Here is a 19736-nt window from a genome sequence, read left to right as displayed (position 1 = left end):
TCAAAACCTGGAATGTAGGTACTAATTGTACTCACAGAAATGTCAATATCAACTAGAGCCCGACCGATTCATTATTTTGCAGATATTATTGGCCGATATAAGCAGATATATCTGCATCTGCGTTTATAACATACGATATTACTATTAAAAAGAGAAACAGAGAGTCGGATCCTTCCCTCGGGTCATGAGTGTTGCATAGTTTTCCCACCAGAGGGCGCGCTGTAGCTCCTCCTGTTAACAACACTGCAGCACCACAGAACAAAACATCAGCTGACCGCAGTGTGCCGGAGCCACGGAGAGTAGGTACTGGTTTCGCTCACACTCAGTGTTCCCGCTGAGTTAGTCATTTGCCACGTCAATTAAATTACTTAAATAACATAATCTTACCAAACCAGACTTACTAACTCTTACGTTTTTCACTGCCCTCTCACGGGTCAAACGGAGGGTGTGTGTGTGTGTGTGTGTTTACCTGTGTAGGCTGCTGTGTGTCTGAGTTTGGGAAAAGAGAATTCCAAGGACGGTACGAAGAATATTTAAAATTTATAATAATAATGTTCGTGGTCATTAAAACCTGCTTTTACATGGTGGTTTAATGTGAAAAATTTAGTTTTTTCTTGCCAGGGGGGTGGGGTTTTGTGTGATGTCTGTCAGCCTTATTATTGTTGGCTGTCATTCCTCATCTCAATTAAACACTTCTCCTTTCATGCAAAAATGTTTCTGTAACCTCCCAAGACGCTGAGCTTTGATTCTGTGTATGTGATTTTAAGTATAAAAGCCCTAAACATTGTCTTTGAACAGGAAGTACTTTATCAAAAGATGAGTATGTGCAACAAAGTAAAAACAGACGTCAGAAGGCTGCAAAGAGTGACCATAGAGGGCACAGGCAACTGCCCACTAACGAGGACAATAGGTTTAAGCTGTTAAGCAGAATGAAGTATACAGTGCAGGGAGCCCAAAACCTAAAGTCCTCATGAGGACACAGGATTTTAGCAGGCTAAGTTCAGCTGCAGCTAAATTAGTCTCAAGCTGTCTAATTAAAAAATTATTGTTAGGTCATTGTGTAGGTTTACTGTTGGAAGGAAGTATCCCACTGCTGCAGCTCAGCAAGTTAACACACAAAGACTAACTTCTAAAAATACTTACGATATGTTTTGTGGCTTGTTTATGTCAGACTGTTGAAGTCTCATAACAGTTCCTAATGAACTTGAAAATTTTGTCCTCATTCTCTTACAGTTGAGTCAGATTAAGAAAGCGTTATAGTCAGTATAGACAGAAGGAATCATCACAGCCACCAGTAACTCTTAACATTTTGTCATGTGAGTATTGTATCAAGACAGGCTTGGAAAAAATAAAAAGTGCGTGGGGGGAACTGATGAGCATACAGTGCTTTATAATTATCTTCATATTTGGATTGCTTGTATTTTGCAGGGTGAAGATGAAACAGACATTGCTGACACTCCTCACTGTGGTCACTGATGCTCCTGGTGGAGCAAGAGAAAGGTGGGTGTGGATGGATTTGTCTGTTACAGACTCCTGAAAGCACTTCTGAACTGTTTGTCTATATGCTCAGTATGTTTACTGCAAGCTTACAGCGAGAGATATTCAAAACAAAGGTTTTTGCTCTGTGCTCTTTTTTATATTGTTCCATTACCTCGTTTACCTCACTTAACAATTTGCATTGTGTGGGATTTCTTATTTTAAACAGTTGTTATTAGCATCTTTATTTGCTTTTGATTCCCCAAAAGTTGAATTTCTTTTATTTATTTATTTTAATTTATTGGTAATTTATTTCTTACTCTGCATTTAGAGCTCCCTTTTATATTAAATAAAAGTCTGCTGTTGGAATAAAATTATGCATAGTTGCTTTATCCACATAATACACTGCAGGTAGTAAAAGAAAAGTTTGTTTAGCTCAAAGGACTTTGCTGAAGAGATTCAGCAAAGTCAGCTTATTATGACTTAACACCAAAATATCTCATTAAGTATCTGTTAATAGGGAATGTTCAACGTTCAATGTTTATTACATAAAAGAATGAAAACAAATCGGTTATCAAAATTGTTGCTGGTTTATTATGTGATCAAGCAGTCAATTACTTAAATAGTCCATTCAGCTTTATGCAAGATGTGCCTTACCAGAAAGAGAATTTTTTTCCATCTGATGAAAACAAGTTTCACAGTAACATTGTTGGTCATCAGGACCAAAACCTATTGCCACAAAAACAGCTTCTTCCCATCTGCAGCTAGCCTTATCAACAAGGCCAGGGACCCCGCTGACATTCCCCCCTTGCAAATAATACATATGTCTCTGCACATGTAAACACTATTTCATTTCATAACCTCAAACCTGGCATATAGCACACTTTTTTGTTAATTGTTAATCTTTGTTGTTGTCTATTTAATCCCTTAACGCCTGAATTTTTTTACGATCAAAAAATAAAAAAATATTTGTGTTTTCATTTGCTTTCAAGCTGATGTTAAATTAAGTGAAGATTGTTAATTTGTCTTTAGTACATAGAAAATATATAAATTCAGGTATGTGTAGGTATGATGCAAATTCACGACAACAGGCATAAATGAGAAACCAGGGCTTGCAAAAGGTTCCTAGGTTCATATCAAATATGCACCAACAGGCATTGAGGGAATCCATGTGCTATTTTGGCTTGCAGTCTGCAAGGAAGAGGTATGATGCGAATTCGCGACAATTGGCGTCAAGGGGTTAAATATTTCTTTGCAATACGTCTGCTCTACACAAACCCAGAATAATATATTCTGCAAATAGTTGTATTATTTTTCTCTATTCTTTTTAATATTCTTATGTAACTTGCATTGTCTATTCCATATTTATATATATATATATATATATATATATATATCTACATTTATTTATGTCAACTGTATGTTTGTCTACATGTAGCACCTCATCACTAAAACAAATTTGTCGTACTCCTTCTGATTCTGATTCTTCTGATCCCAGTGGAAAAAAAAATACTAGACATATGCAGCTCCTTTTTTGGACAAGTGCAAGCCTCAGGAGTTCTTGAAAGTACTGTGCAAAGTTTAGTTGGTTCAATGGCGGAAGTGGTTAATGATATCCATGCCCATGCAAAACAAGCTATTGATGAATGTTTGTCATTTGATACATCAAGAGAAACCTTAGAGAAAGTTGATGATTGTTTTGATCAGCTTCAAAATCCATTCTCATGTCTAAACACAGAATCTAAAAGGATGAGACATTTTGAGGAAAAATGGAAAATAGTAGAACCAGTTGAGCATATCCTTAGTGTTCGCTTTGATATACGCAGAAACAGAACAACAGGCACAGAGAGGCAAGTTCCTATCAATGACAAGTTCATTTATGCACCCATCATAGGGTCTCTTTCATCTATGTTTTGGAACAGTGAACTCTGTAGTTTGAGTGTTTCTACAGAGATTTAAATGTTGGCCCGTACTTCAGGAATCACCGTTTATTCTCACAACACCACCATGCTCTTCAGCTCCAGCTCTACTACGATGATTTTTAAACTGCTGATCTGTTAGGGTCAAAAAAGGTAGTGCACAAACTTGGGTGGATTTATTTTATTTTGAAAAATCTGCCACCAAAACTAAATTCTGTGTTGATTAACATTTAGTAGCCCTCTTTCACTCAATTACATTACAACCCCGTTGTCTTGTCTTGCTCAGGACGAATCCAGCTTCATCAATGAAAATGAATTCATGAGGCTGTGCAGCTCCATCCATGACCAAGATTCTCTGTAACAAAAAAACATATTACTGCACTACAGTGCTAAACATACAGAACCCTCACCCCATCACACAGGTACCTGTGTAGCTCTCCGAATGGATCCATGTGGTACTGATACGGTACATATTCAGCTGCTACTGGATTTCACCAATACTGTATTGTAAATGTAAAGGACAGTTATACTTACCCGTACATATTCAGCTCCAAGTCCTTTGACCCTGACACTGTTCCTCTCAAATGCGACCCTGTAGAGCTGCTTCATGGTGATGTTGTGTTCCCAAGATGCTCACATGGTTAATTTTGTTGAACACTTGCCTGTCTGCAAGTATTTTCTGTCGTAGCTGGTGGAGACGGATGGCATTGTCTGCCCTCACTAGGTCCACAACGGCAAGTTCCTGCTGTTGTGTGAACAGGCGTTGGCGTCCTCCCCCCAGAAGGTTTTCTAGTCATTCTAGAGAAATACAACCACAAATTGTCATCGGTTTGCTTCTTTTTCTTACATTACTTTACTGTATATACTGTATCATCCCCTGTACTGAAACATCTCAATATACTGTAAGTAATCATGCATGGTATGTTTCACAAAAACTACCACTTTGGCTGCAAAAGGAGCATTAGCACCCTGCAATACCCTGTACATGTGATGTGGTAAAGTGATATACTGTAGTACTTCGCTGTAAATACCATCTGAGTAGAGTAGAAGGTAGAGAGGTGAAGACATACCTGTTTTCTAGTCGGAATGTTCTTATTACAGATCACAGTGAAGCGGCTTAGATGTGGGTGGACAGCTTCCCTCATAGTCAGGCCATGGTTGATGACATGGTCCACCAAAGTTGCTCTTATACCATCAGAAATAGGGGTCCGTGCATGGCCTCTTCGACCTTGACCTTGTCCTTGTCCTCCTCCTCCTCCTCCTTTTCCTCTACTTCTGCCTCTTGCTCTCCCTCCATCCATGCTTGCAAAGTTCTTGAAATGGCTAAACTGAGGGCTTTTTGTAGCTGGCTGATTGGTGTTCAGTTTTGCAAGTAAGTTCAGGTGTGTATTTGAGTGGTTGCAATTACGCAATGTGTTTTGTATTTTGGATAACATACATAGTGTGACGAAGTGTCTTATGTATGAAGTAGAGTGTAGTATGCAGGACCAAGTGTGTTGCATAAAGGACCAAGTGTGTTGCAGAATTGCAACTAGAGTGCAAAGCAGCGCTTTTGTTTAAGGTATGGGTACATGTGTTTGAGGTATGGTAACAAAAGCTTCAAGTTGTGTTACTTTAGTCTAAGCATGGGTCTATAGTGTTCAAGCAACGGGCACAAACTGTAATAGTTTTGTATTTCTTTTCTTAGAAGCCCTAGATTGTAACTGCTGTTTTAACTATATATTTTTATCTTCATTTGTGCTTAATTCTTTATTTTGTGCTTAAGTTTTGGCTCCATCGTGTCGGATTTCTTTTTGTGGGCGACTTGGCTGTTAAAGCCCCTGGAGAAATATTTCAAATAATTTAGTTTGTATTTAATTTGTATTTTCATTGCCATTTATTTTGGGTTTTGTTATTTTCATTAATAGGTTTATTTCTTACATTGTTTCTTGAGGAGCCTTGTCGGCACTTGTAGTACGGAGGGCAGGTGTTATTTTTTTTATTGATTTTTCTTTTGTTATCAGGTGCTGTGGACCAAAGGCAGCAGTCCGATCCCTGGTGGTGGTGTTTCTTCATGAGTCCCTTTCTGTTGGTTTGTAGTGTCACGGGTGATTAGGTAAAGTATTGTCCTGCTTTGTTTTGGCTTCTTCCTGCAGTGTGGTAAGTCACAGCACTCCCCACCTGCCCTGCCACTGTGCTATATTTTTATATAGTATTTGTAGTGTTTTTAGGATTAATTTAAAAAAAACCTGCCCTGTGTCTATTTATGAACCTGTGTGCCTTCATTTATTAATGTTGGCTGTAAATAAAATTTCTTGAGGTGAAATTGTTGTTAAATTTAAGGTGAATTGAAATATAGAGTAATAAATTGTCAACTGATGTGATATACTTGATTTACCATTCATAGTTCACAACACCCTTCTGTCATTCATCATTTACCACATGTAATTTTAGTCACTTCCTGCTGAAACTGTCAATCACAAACCACGCCCCCTGACAAACTGATCGAGTTTTTGGCTCTAAACTTGTCATCCTCTGAGTACGTCGCTGGAGCTGGAGCAAGCCCAGCTGACCGGAGGAATAAAATGCCGTGCTCTGGTGTCAATTGTTCATCAGAAACTAGTATTTACAGTTTACGCTGTGTGTAGCAGACCTGGTGGAGGATTCATGACCTCAACAAAAAACGATCACTGAAAGATATCAAAACATCTTGTAACAAATATAAATGTCCACAAACGTTCCCAGTGTCCCCAAACTTGTTTCTGAATGGACGGTCAGAGCAGGCTTTGGCAAGTAGAGCAGTACTCAGAGCTAAAAACCTCTGACACATAGAAGTCAAATAAGAGAGAAATGGCTGTAAATTGCTTCATGCTTGCCTGAAGGAATTAGATAATTCAATTTGTGTGTTAACAAATTGTTACTTTACCTAAATGTTTGAGCTTCACTGTGCAGAATGATGTGTGTGCAGTTTGATACTAAAAGACATTTTTACATTTATCTATGTTCAACTTTCCAAATGAAAGACATTTGCATATTTACAGCTTCTGGATTTTTTAATGCGGGAGAAGGAGCATATTTTTACAATGTAATAGTAGTAGCAATACATACAACAAGTTATCCTCATAACATTAGAAGTATTAAGTAGTAGTACTAGTATAAGTAAATACAAAGCAGAATAATGGGGTCAAACTACATTTCACTGAGATCTGATAAAATGTCTTTCCTATCATCAGTTTTTATTATTCGCATCAAAGAAAGCAATTCAAAATGTGGAAAGTCTAAATAACTTGCAGATCCATCCTCCTTCAAATAATCGGTCCTGATGTCCTGATCTTACGTCTCAACACTTTCAAGGACAACCGTGGGGACAATCCGTGTTGTCTCAAGCCCTTTATTTAAAAAAGCCACACAAACACAGAAAAAACAATGTTAAAACTGTTAGTCTCACCTCCTGCTGCATAGTTATGCACAAAATTTAATAATGAATTCTTAAGTAGTGCATTGAGCACTTTTAATTTAAATGTACTGCTATATAAACTTTTTAACTTACAGAGCAAAACCATGTAATGTGCAGTGCAATCACTGACAGCTTAAACTACTGAAAGTCAACACACCACCAGACTCTCAAACCAGTGTAACGTTATAACCAGGTTACAACTAAATAAAACTGTAAGGTTACATGATGAACAATAAACCTGTAACCTCTTTCTAGCCAACGGTAATAATTAAGGTGATGGCAGCCAGCGGGACGTAAATAATTACATTAATCAACCACCACAAGTTTGGCAAGTAAACAAACGCTTATTCATCTTTTCATAACGAACGACAGTTGGAATTAACATTCTGTAGGTCGTAGCTGAAGCAAGAAGTAAGCTAACGTTAGATGGCCAATGCTGAGCTAAACATGTTTACTCACCACAGGTTACTAACCTATTTGCGTTCAGCACGTCTTTGTTTAGGTTTGTTTTATGAAATTTTAAAGCCAAAGTTTATGATGAATTGCGGAGCAGCTGCCAGTGTTTGTTGTCCTCTCTCACGTGCGGTTGCGCGCAGCAGATGCTCCGTGTTACGTAGGCAGGTTATAGGTAACTCAGGGAGGGGAATAACGAAGGTTATGATATGGTAACCCTAGTTCTATAAGCACAGACAGAGCCCTCTACTGGACTATATGGGTACCACCTCCTCCAATCACACGCACGCACTCGCCCACTGAAATTTTATCGTGCACGTAGCCGACCAATAGGACGTCGCTACCGATACACGCGTGACGTACCGATACATGCTCCGCCTGTGCTTATAGAACTAGGGTTACCATATCCTAAACTTTGTTCTATCTCACACAGGCTCCGCCCTCTACTGGACTCTATGGGTACAGTGGGTGGAGCCCGATGACTGTCCGCCCTAGCCGCGACAAGCCAAAGTCCACCACACCAACCCGGTCGGCCACAGGCCGGCCAAAGCCCCGCCCACCACTTCACCTAGTGACAGAATGGTGAGACACCCCTGAGAAGGTTGCTGGACCAATAGGGGCTTGGCCTGACCAACACCTGACTGCAGTGAAACAGACAAACAGCTGACCAGTGCATCGAATGGGGGCTGTGTGCTCTACATAGGACGTTAGCCTAGCACACATGGACACAATAGATGCACTCTCACCTCCCAGAGGTACAGGCCAGGGCTCTGTCACTGTAGGCTGCGTCACTTTGGGGACCAAAAAGTACATGGTGAAAGACCTTTGTGCATGTCATGCGCTGAGATGTCCTAAGACAGCCTGCTTCAGCAGAAGTTGCTGGATCTCGGCGGCAAGGAAGTCCACTTCCTCTTGAGAGGATAGACTGGCTTCCATTATGTCCAGGAAAACTGGTGGTATGCAGCAGAACTGAAGAGAGTAGCCTGGTCTCAGAAAGCTGTCCACCCAGTCGGCATTCTGCATGAAAATGTGTACACGTGAAACAACGCATCTTCGGCACTCTCCACCGCCAAACTTTTCATAAATGGAAGTTACGCACCGAGCTGAAGATGGAGGGGGTTCGGTGGGGAGGAGAATGCTCTTTAGGAATTTACTGTATTTAATCAGTTGAACATTCACAGCATTTTCAGTGTGTACACAGCAGCACATGAAACACAAATAAATGCATACTGCCACTGAGGGAGGAGGAGTGGTGGTGTACATCAGCCTCTGTCGCTCTGTCACCCTCCTTTTTATTTATTTATTATTTTAAATATATTTTTTTTAATAAATAAGGCTAAATAAATAAGGCTTTTTCCAAGGGCTGCAATCGAAAAAGTTCAGAAACAGTTCAATCTTTCGAAAAAGGCCCATGGTGCATTCAATGACACCACGGCCTTGTCACCCGGTGTTGGCGTCAGCCTCAAGCTCACAGCTTCCCTGTGAAGCAGTGGCAAGTAGACAGCCTAGCCTGCTGTAACAGGCGCTACAAGCCGCCCGCTGAGGAAACGAAAGGAACCGAAGCAGCGAGCGATCTCTTTCGTCCCGCTATACCGAGAGAGACCTGACTTTGACTTTCTCTCTCCGGCTATAGCAGACTAGCCTAGCTGCGCTGTGACAGGCTTTAACCGCCGGTGAGCTAGCAACACCCCCGTGCGAGTCCTCGTGGGCGCGCTGGGAATCTCTCAGCAGGCCTCTCTCCATCCATAACAGTCACTTGGCCAGTCGCTCCATTCCCCAGCCTCCAGGACATGGGTCACCTCGCCCAGGTGCAAAGATAATTTTCGATAAGTGGCGACTCCATCCGTGGAGGTGGTGAATTCAGTGAGCAGTTCACCGTTTGCTTAAGAAAAAAGGATGCTGAGGCAGTAGGGACACTGCTATTTTTACGTCACGCACGTATCGGTAGCGAAGTCCTATTGGTCGGCTGTGTGCACGATAAAATGTGATCGGAGGAGGTAGTACCCATAGAGTCCAGTAGAGGGCGGAGCCTGTGTGAGCTAGAACAGCAAGCTCAGATGTTTCCTAAAAATAAACATTGTTCACAAGTCCCACACCTCGAGTCCAAGTCGAGTCTGAAGTCTTTTGAGGACGAGTCTCAAGTCGAGTCTCAATTCACTGTGTGACACTTAAATCGCACTCGTGTCCGAGTCTCTAACTCGAGCCCCCATCTCTGGGCTGATCAACATCCCACCCCTACTATGACTCATGGTTCTACTGATATGTGTATTCAGTGCCAGTGAGCAACGCACTTTCAAAATAATAGCCTAATAATAAAAACTGCGTTAACGTGTGATAATAGTCAGCATTAATTAATGTGTTTACTCAATAATAACGCATTAACGTGCCCAGCCCTTATACAATAATGTATTCTCTGGTTTTATGTAAATATCGGCTAAGGAACAACAGTTAAAGTAAACACATAGTAAATAATGAAAAACAAATAGAAGTTACATAGGATAAAAAAAAATATAGCTTTGAAAAGGATGTCAATAAAAATCATGCTAATGCACTCGAGGCAAAGGCTCAGACCATGTAATAAATGTTACAAATGGATATACTTACGACGTCCTTTTGTTGCAGTAGGCAGAGTGAGAGATGTTTTGGAAAGAAGAATATTTAAAAATGAATTGATAATTTATTCATGAAAATCAGACAAGACAAACTTCAGTTGCATGAAAATGTTCAAATGTAACAAGAAAAAAAACTTCTGCTACTGGTAAATAATAATAGCTGTCCAGTAGCTTCCTAAGTTGCAAGATTAAAATGTTATTCACAATATTGAAGTCAAACATCTTACCAGTAAATGCAGTAACGCTCACTCCACTGCTTCTGACGTTTTCAAACACAGAGAAGAGAGTGAATCTATATGGAATTCCAGCAGTGAGAGATGAGACTGTGTAAGTTACTGGTCCATCTCCATCTGGTGCAGTGATGTAGATCTCTGCATCATTAAACTGGAGAATAAAGCTGAAGCTGTTGTTCACTTTATTCCACTGCAGAGTGATACTGGTCTCATCTTGTCCTATTGATCTGAAGTTTCTTGCATTTGAAGGAGCTGAGACAAAAAGACAGTGAAACATGTATTAATAAAGGACAGTCAGTAAAAGTGATGTTGTTTGTTGTTCACTCTAGTTAAAGATGGTTTGTTTTGTGTCCCCACATTGATTAAAACTTTTGCTATCTGTCAGGAACAGAGCAAGTGAAACAATTCTTTGTATTACTGAGTATGAATGTTTTTTTCTGGATCCAGATGTCACATTCTGTAGTCATATCCATCACACTTAATATCACAACAGAGACGTACTCCACTATAAATGAAGAATAACAACGTCACAAAATATTAAAAAAGTGATCATTATTAATGTAAAAGGATTTTACAGTGTTGGCCAAAACAATGCTGAGTTAAATTAACATGCAAAAATGTTTAGGTTGTTAAGTAGCACATTCCTTTAATCAATATTATACCCAGGAGATACGTCTTAGTTTAACACTGGTGCTCTGAAAAGCAGATGATGGCTCGCTAAAAAGATACAGAGCATAGAAATAAAGTGACATATATTACCGGTAACTGCAGTAATGTTTACTCCACTGCTTCTGACGTTCTCAGACACAGAGAAGAGAGTGAATGTGTATTCAGTTGCAGCAGTGAGAGATGAGACTGTGTGAGTTACTCGTCCATCTCCATCTGCTGCAGTGATGTTGATCTCTGCATTATTAAACTGGAGAATAAAGCTGAAGTTGTTGTTCACTTTATTCCACTGCAGAGTGATACTGGTCTCATCTTGTCCTATTGATCTGAAGTCTTCTGTTTTTGGAGGAGCTGAAACAGAAGAAGAGAAGGGAATAAATTTATCAACAGATAACTTTGCGTGAAAAATTATTCATGCTCCATGACTGTTAAGGTTGCTCCATTTTGTATTCCATTGTTAAGATAACCTAATGGTGGCCATGAGAGATATAGTAGATGTTTGTATTAGCAAGAATGTCACATTTTATACCTAAATACATCACAGTATTTGAACAATAAATTAAGAATTTAATATTCATAGAACTTTAAGTTGGATAATAACCATGGGGAAGTAAAGGAGTTTAATGTGTTGGCCAATTCAGTGCTTACCTTGAAGTAGAGAAGCAGGACATCAGAAAAATAAAGTAAAATGTTCCCCAGTCACACTTGTAGCTCCTGGGTAAAGCCCCAGAGCTAAAATATACACAGCAGTGGAAACCCTACTTTTGCTATTATTTTAGGCTCTGTTTGATGAAGGAGGTAATGCTTTCATAGTTTCTTTTGAATGTACATCGCCCAGCATGAGGTGAGACAGATTAACCTGTTGCTTTTATTTTCTGCCTCCGATTAGTCCAGAGAACCAGGAGACGTTTTTTGACTTCAAGTTAGGTCAAGTTAGCAACAATAAATATGCAACGTCTGGTTAGACTTTCAAAGGCCTATCTCTTAGTGTTGCCTTGTTGAAATGGCACGTTGTTAATATCACATATAAACGGCACAGCTAAACGCAATTTGGTTAGATTTAAGCACTAAAAGTAGATTTAGGAAAAAATCATGGTTTGGGTTAAAAGAACTATGATATATACACCAGTTAACTTATGTAAGTTAAGTAATGTTATTTGCATAGCTTACTCAACTTACATAACCTACGTAACTTGTAACAGTCAACTATACTGCCTTCATGTAGGCTACAGCTTTTAATGTGGTGGTGAACATGCTTTGTGTGTATTGTTTTCCTTCCCCAGAGTGAAACAGGTGAGTGAAGCTGTCGGCGTTTAGTGGGCTCTGTGTTACAGACTTTCATAAACTGTAGAGCAGCAGAGTAACACAGGCTTCATGATCAGAGATGATTTTTATATCACATCCACACGTCTCTCCACATCCCCTCTCTGCTGTGAGTCTGCAGTTTAATCAGTCAATTGGTGTTTTTCATAATGCACCATTCACACTATTATGATAGCAATGCGCCAAAGTACAAGCGCACCTGGCTTTAAAAGGGAAATGACTCTGATTGGTGTATTGCATTGGGACATTGGGGTGGGAAACTGTGTGGGAAACTATGATGACATTTGCAATGTTTGTTTGATGCAAGGGAGTAAGCCACAGTTGGAATAGTGAAGCCAGCCATGTAGGCCCAAAAAGGACGTCAAAACCCTGTGACATCCTGTCGTACATGAGAGACGTACTTTTTGTTGGCGCAGCTATGCAGCTACCAGAATAACGGTGTTTCTGCCATTGATTTACGTCATTAAACCACGGTTATGCTGCACGATCATGCACAGTAGACACTTGTGCCAACAGGAAGTAGCCCTGTAGTAGTATTTTATTGGTCCAAAACTGGCTTCACTGCCCTCCATTCAAATCTGCGGGGTGGCTTCGTCCAGTAATATACTGTCTACGGTACCTCTTTACTTACTATATCATATAGCCTACCTACCTTTTCCATTCAAAAGTGACGCTACAGGGCTTCTCCCCTGTGCGCTGAACTATGACGCTATGGGGATCCCGAGTGCGTTACATATAGACATCAATGGCTCTTGACTGATGCGCTCCTGATTGCTTGGAACTGGGAAATGTCCAATTTGAATTCCAGGTGCATGACTCCATGTCCATGTCCTGACGCCGAAAATGACAAACATGGCTGACTATGACAAACTCTTTGAAAAGTGTACACACAGTGCCGTTCCATAATACGAGTAGCAGCTGAATGACGTCACGCAACAATGGCATTAAAGTAAATTGCTGTGGTTACTAAGTTACCCTCTGATATTTGCAATATATATTTTTTGCAATAAGGCTTTTAGTGCAGAGGAGTCCATCAGTAGCCTTAAAGGTAACTTACAGTTTACAGTTTCTGAAAAAAAGGGACTGTTGTATATTTTGGTTTGTTAAGGTACCTTAAGGCACATCAAATAGAAGATGACTTCATTATATTTCTGATATAAATAAATTGAATTTAATTCTCCCCAGGTGCTACAGCTTCCACCCACCGTCCAAAGACATGCGGACTAGGTTAATTGGTGGCTATAAATCGTTGTTAGGTGTGATTGTGAGTGTGACTGGTTGTTTGTCTATGTGTGGCCCTGCGATGGATTGGCAACCTGTCCAGGGTGTACCCTGCCTTTTGCCTGATGTCAGCTGGGATTGGCTCCTGCCACCCGCGACTCTGTACGCAGGATAAGTGGTTGATGATGGATGATGGGAGGAAATTCATTTAATTTCATATGATTGACCTCTTTGTCAGTGTATATATATATATATATATATATATATATATATATATATATATATATATATATATATATAGACATTATCACTGACATGATTGCTATTTCTCAGTTTAAACAGAATTATACTGATGAGAAACATATAAGTAAGTAAGTATAGATGGTTGTGGTTTGAATAATAAAACTTTTTATGGTATTTGTTATTTTTCTTGTTCTGAAACATTCATTTCAATAGCAGATTTCTGCAATCAGAGTTTTCATTTTATTTGACTTGATTTGGGTGATTTTGTGTCTTTTGAGAACATTTTATACATAGCAAACATTAACGTTACAGACAAGAAAGTAATTTTCTTTTGGAAGATAAATGTATGTTACTGTGCTGTTTACAACATGATCACTAGATTTCCACATGTTTATCTGCTATAGATAGTATGTTATTCTGAGCAGCATTTAGCAGAAGAACATTGTTCTAATGCAGAAATGAATCTCTATGTGAGTAGAAATAAGATGCATTACTTGTTGAGTAGCAGATGAACGGGAAAGTGAGGGAGCAGTTATCATCTGACCACCGTCCTGAGTTTCTGAACACTGTGGTGACACACTGCTCTGTGCTGTCCGGTTGCCCATAGGCCCAGTATTGAAACAGAGACGTGCTCCCATCAGACCACAGTTGTTCCAAGTGTAGACCGATCCACACATCGTCACCAGCTGCCAGCTTTGTGATGACATCATTTTCGGTCTGATCACGTATACTGAGAGAGAAACAGTAGTATATACACATCAAGGGTGTAACTGAAGAGATGAAAGTTAACTAAAAAAAAAATACTGCAATGCATTCTTAGTGATTGTTGGGAATAGGGATGCAACAATTACAGATTTTGTTGGTATGATTATAGTCAGAGGAATAATCATGGTTTCACATATTCACGATTAATATGCATTAATTAATTTCACAACATTAGTAATGAGTTAATTGTTAATGTTTAATTACATTAACAATTATATTTCTATAATATGTAAGTATTATTAATATAAGAGGAATATTAACTTCACTTATCCACCAGGGGAAATTGTTAGTAGGAGCGTAATAAACTGAAATGTTATTTTCATCAACTCTCATCTGTGACGGACCACCGTCACTACGGTTGCGCTGTTACTGCCATGCCAATGAGCATTTGGCGTTGCTGTCAAGTTGCATGTTTGGTACCCTGTAGACCCAGGTTCAAATCTGGGTGGGATAACTGCTCTTGCCTTTCTGTCAGATGTGGAGTCAGAAGTGGGATGACTTGCTGTGAAATTGTCGTACCCAGTGCGTAGGAGGGACCCCCAGGGTTGGTGGACTCCAGAGATGGGTGAAACACTCTAGATGGTTGATGTCTGCACTAATGTGTGGGGCACCTCGAGATGGGAGAAGTACGATTGGCGGGAGTTGTGACGGATGCCTTTATGCGTGAAGCGCAATTGGGCGTCTCCCGAAGGGGAGGGCAGTGTGATGGACCTGGCATATTAACACACAAAGCCTAACATTTTTTAACACTGTGAGCAGAAGCTGACAGGATGTAACAGTAAATGTTGAGTGACTGAAGGTTTTGAGGTTTCTTCAAAGAAGTGATTTGCACTGTGAGGAACCTGCTCAGTACAAAACTACTTTGACCGCACGCCATGTGCAAGCCTTTGAAAATAATGGGTCTCGTAGTGCAGCAGTGCTGTTGTTGCAGTGGGTCTGAAGGGTTACACCGGCTTTGTTTGTTCACGTTGCACTGAAAGCTCGACTCTCACCTCTATGGCATCGATTGTAAGTGACACCTTGAAATTTAATTCCCAATCAACTTGCCACGTTAAAGTTATTATGAATTACATTTACTTGGGCGTGCAAAGCTGGGTGGTGATTCCGTAGGTGCTGCATCAAATTTGATGCAGTTATTTGAGCTTTTAGCAGCAAGGTGATCCGTCATATAATAATAATAGTGTAATTGCTGCATCCCTAGTTGGGAAATATAATATTGTACATTGTGTGATTATTTAAGGATTTGGTCATGTGACAACATAGCTGTTCAAAATCAAAATCAGTCACCTTAAAACTAAGCTATGTGTTGGAGTCTTCATTAGTGCACACTGTACCTGGCTAGATCGACGTAATTCTCCCTGCAGTATCTCTGAGCTTCAGTCCAATTCAAAGGTGTGTCGACTTTTACAAAGGTTGATGTTCCATTTACTGAACCTGGAAATATATTGATGAAGAGAAGTTTTTATTATATGCTATGCAGAAGATCTATTTAGCTTTTTGTTCTTGTGCTATAAGAAAACTCACCGTTATAGCACACAGAGTAGAATGGGTAGTTACAATTAACGTCCAACCACTTTCCATTGTTGTAATAGTAATAGTTATAGTTTTGAAGCAGCACACAGTTCTGTTGTCCGTTAGGATTATAGGAACGTCCAGGAGCCCAGTTTCTAAACCCTGTGTCTTCTTCACCATAGAAGCTGCTGTTGGTCAGGGACCATCTCCAGTTGTCACCATAGAGGCCTATCCAAGCCTTGCCTGTTCAAACAGATGTTCATTATATAACAGCTGGAATTAAAATAGTTGCTGAATTGACTTAAAATGTATATGAATAAACTGAACATCCCTTAAATTGTCTCCTCTATTTTTTATTGAGGGCCTTTGTTGTTTTTTTCACATTCCATAATATATTTTATACTTTCATTTAAATCAAAATAAGCTTTTCAGAAACTTAGTTGTTGCCTGGCTATTGTGTATGGATATGATTGTACATACAGTACATACACACTATGTACACACCTGTGTAGCTTGGTGTGGTCCTGAGTACAGCAAAGGCGTCAGTCTGGGTTTCTATGGTGGCCAGGTCAGTGTAGACCCGTCTGCAGAAGCTCTGAGCTTCCGTCCAGTTCAGTGGCATATTCTCAAAGTAGTACTGACGAATCCCTAAAACAAAGCATATTCAATTTTTTATTACTTACTCTTTTATAAAGCAAGTAAACTTTTTTCCAGTGAACATGAAGAGGTACTATGCATCAGGTGGGTTCAGCTGTACCGTGGAGTTTTACAATACCTTTTCCTCGATGATGACATTTTTGTATTAGACATTTATGTAGCAGTGTACACTGTTTCATGACTACAGAGCAGGTAAAACAATTAGTGCTCTATGCCAGAGGTCACTAATTGGTATGTCTTCAACACTAAGGGACTCAGAGCGTGGGCCTATTTCCAGGAAAAACGGCTAAAATAACATACCCAAATAAATCAGTAATATCTCCTCCATTAGGCCTAGGTGCATAATTCTGGTCTCCTTAGAAAGGTCAGAAGAAGCTAAGGAATATAAATCCATTGTACATTAACATATTTTTTTTACCACTAAAGACTACATGGAGATGCAATACAGACAAAATATATATTTTCATCCTCGCGAATTTCCATGTTTTGGCCATATTTACTGTTAATATGTTCACTTTTATTGGTAGTTATCTTCAGAACATTATTTCTCTCCATACAACCCCATTCCTAATAACATAAAACTTCCAAAATATTGAAATATTGATAAAAACAGTCAATATATATATGACCAAAAGCACTCCCATGCTTTACTCTCTTTCTCTTCGTATTGAAGAATCGATTGCTGTCTTGCATGTCTGTGTAGCTCCTACGGGTCGTCAGGAGAGGCCGATAAAGACCGCCTCCGCCAAAGCAAACTCTTCTTCTCTACTTCAATCTGATGACAGAAAGAAAACTTAGGCTGCGTCCGAAAAGTAAAAAAAATCTCCTTTCCTAACCATTTTTCCTTGACCCCGATGGAAAACGTAATGAGGTAAAGGAAAGATGTGAAGGAGAATTAATAAGGACTTAGGAAAAGAGGACCGAGAGAATCCGACTGCTCTTTTCTAGGCAGCGTAATTATGCCACGGCTGATGAAACTACAAAATTATGAAGATGGACTACAAAAAGCGCATCTTTGACACTGCGCCCCCTGTTGTTGTAATGCAGACCATCTAAAGGTTGACAAAACGGTGGAAAATATTACTTCATAACCAAGATAGCAAAAAGGCAGATAGGGTACCAGTCACTAATGGTCAGGGTTTTCACCTTGAGAATGCTTGCTCACACAAAATCAGCGTTGATAATGTGGAAGGGCACCACAAATAAATCAGTGTGTGGGAAACGCCTACTGTAGAGGTTATCCAGCTTGATCTTGCCTTTATGAAGGCGAGGGTGTCAGCATCTGTGACTGAAGTAAAATTAATCAATGATATTGCTAAAGGCTGGAAATATAACGTGAGCCTACACGCTGCAACATTATCCTCACTTTGGTTACAAGACTAGTAACATAGCTCATAAGTCTCAGATATTGTTGACAGTTTTAAGACATAGGCCTATGCATATTAGCAAGTTATGGCTTAAGAGAGAAAGGGCATAATAGCCAATGGTAACTTGATCAGCAGCCTTTATCTGTCATGGTTGGTGATTTTCTTTTTTTAGCTTATTTCAACAACTGAAACATAAAACGGTGTTGAAACAGTATTAAATTACAAAAAAGCCCAAATAAAACAAACCAAAACAAAGAAGATAATTGTGAGTATTCAAGTATTATAATGTGTGCGAGGATCTTGCTAAATGTGGTTAATGGATTTTATCGTTTCAGATTGAGAACGTCGCTGTAAATATTGCCGCCACAAGGAATTGTGGGACGGCATTTTCTCCTTTCCTTTCGTAAAGGATGGTCAGGTGTACCCTGTGCCAGAGATGTGGACTCGAGTTAGAGACTCGGACTCGAGTGCCACTTAAGTGGCACACACAGTGACTTCAGACTCGACTTGAGACTCGTCCTCAAAAGACTTCAGACTCGACTCGGACTTGAGGTGCGGGACTCCTGAACAATGTTTATTTTTAGGAAATATCTAATGAGCTTGCTGTTATTCCGTTCCCTGCTTTACCTATAAAATAAAATTAGTTGAGACTACACTTTAAGTTACATTTTTTATTTTAAATTTATAATTTATAATTAGAGTAGTTATTTTTTTTATTTTCCCTCCAGTTCGATGTGAAAACTGACAGTAAACATTGTTGAATTTGACATAAGTTGATACAACTACATGTTATGGCACTGAATGATTACGCAAGTTAGTGGTTATGATGTTCCGAACCTTTGCTTCAGGAAATTGTCTCTACCTGCACCTCTTTGAACCTCTTTTAATAGAATCCCCCTGCTCTATGCCGTGCTGGATTTAATGTTTAGTGCCTTCACACTTTGTATATCAGCTTGAGTCAGATCAAGTTTCAGTCTCCCTCATTAAATTGGTGTTTACTGGTTACCACTGAGAATAAAAAAAGAACCAGTTCAAGCACTGACATTTTCTGTCATTTTAAGCATTTTCTGTCTGTAAGTTGTACTTTTTGTCTCAGTCACAGAAATGCACACTGTATATGCAGTACAGTAGAGTCAGAGATGTTTTAGGAAGATGTTTTGATATAAGAATATTTTAAGAAGTATTGATACTTTGTAAATATCTCTTAAAAATAAGACGTCATTATCATAACTGAAACAGTGAGGAAATTTTTAATTTATACAAAAAAGAGAATAAGTAAAAATAAAGACATGTTAAAATTATGTTAAGAATGTCTGTTTCAAGGCGCAATAAACATAAAGTTGACTGAATTACATACACAAGAAATAAGAAAAATGTTACTACTGCTGGTAATTACTATTAACTGTCCATTAGCTTCCAAAGTAATACGCCTGGTTAAATAAACATTAATGAAGTCAAACATCTTACCAGTGACTGCAGTAACGCTCACTCCACTGCTTCTGATGTTCTCAAACACAGAGTAGAGAGTGAATGTGTATCTAGTTCCAGCAGTGAGAGATGAGACTGTGTAAGTTACTGGTCCATCTCCATCTGGTGCAGTGATATCAATCTCTGCACTATTAAAAAGGAGAATATAGCTGATGCTGTTGTTCACTTTATTCCACTGCAGAGTGATACTGGTGACATCTTGTCTTGTTGATCTGAAGCTTTCAGCATTTTGAGGAGCTGAGACAAAAAGAGCAGTGAAACAAGTATTAATTAACTAATGACTCTCAGTAAAAGTGAAAATGTTCCCTCCAATAGTTAAAGATGGTTCACATTGATAAAAATAAGGCTGTCTGTCAGGAACAGAG

The 19736-nt window shown here is 39.3% G+C and overlaps 1 protein-coding gene and 1 long non-coding RNA gene across 2 annotated transcripts; one reads left to right on the top strand and one right to left on the bottom strand.

Annotated features, from left to right (window-relative positions):
- The first annotated feature begins 239 nt into the window (after window positions 1-239).
- LOC119918761 lies at window positions 240-5700 on the top strand. The gene is made up of 3 exons (XR_005447496.1): window positions 240-520; window positions 1429-1500; window positions 5399-5700. It is a non-coding gene; the product is annotated as an uncharacterized LOC119918761 (long non-coding RNA).
- Window positions 5701-8118: 2418 nt separating this feature from the next.
- On the bottom strand, window positions 8119-16697 carry LOC119918760 (macrophage mannose receptor 1-like). The gene is made up of 7 exons (XM_038739465.1): window positions 16364-16697; window positions 15872-16102; window positions 15682-15781; window positions 14077-14312; window positions 10889-11146; window positions 10124-10381; window positions 8119-8195 (listed from the first exon to the last, which is right to left on the bottom strand). Exons 1-7 carry the CDS (start codon window positions 16479-16481, stop codon window positions 8119-8121), a joined length of 1278 nt encoding a protein of 425 aa, XP_038595393.1. The 5' UTR covers window positions 16482-16697.
- Window positions 16698-19736: the final 3039 nt, after the last annotated feature.

This window comes from Micropterus salmoides, unplaced genomic scaffold (genome assembly GCF_014851395.1).
Source record: "Micropterus salmoides isolate LMB-PRFRI ecotype aquatic unplaced genomic scaffold, ASM1485139v1 Ms_hic_scaffold_2400, whole genome shotgun sequence".
NCBI lineage: Eukaryota > Metazoa > Chordata > Actinopteri > Centrarchiformes > Centrarchidae > Micropterus > Micropterus salmoides.
This window is presented reverse-complemented; position numbering and strand designations above follow the sequence as displayed.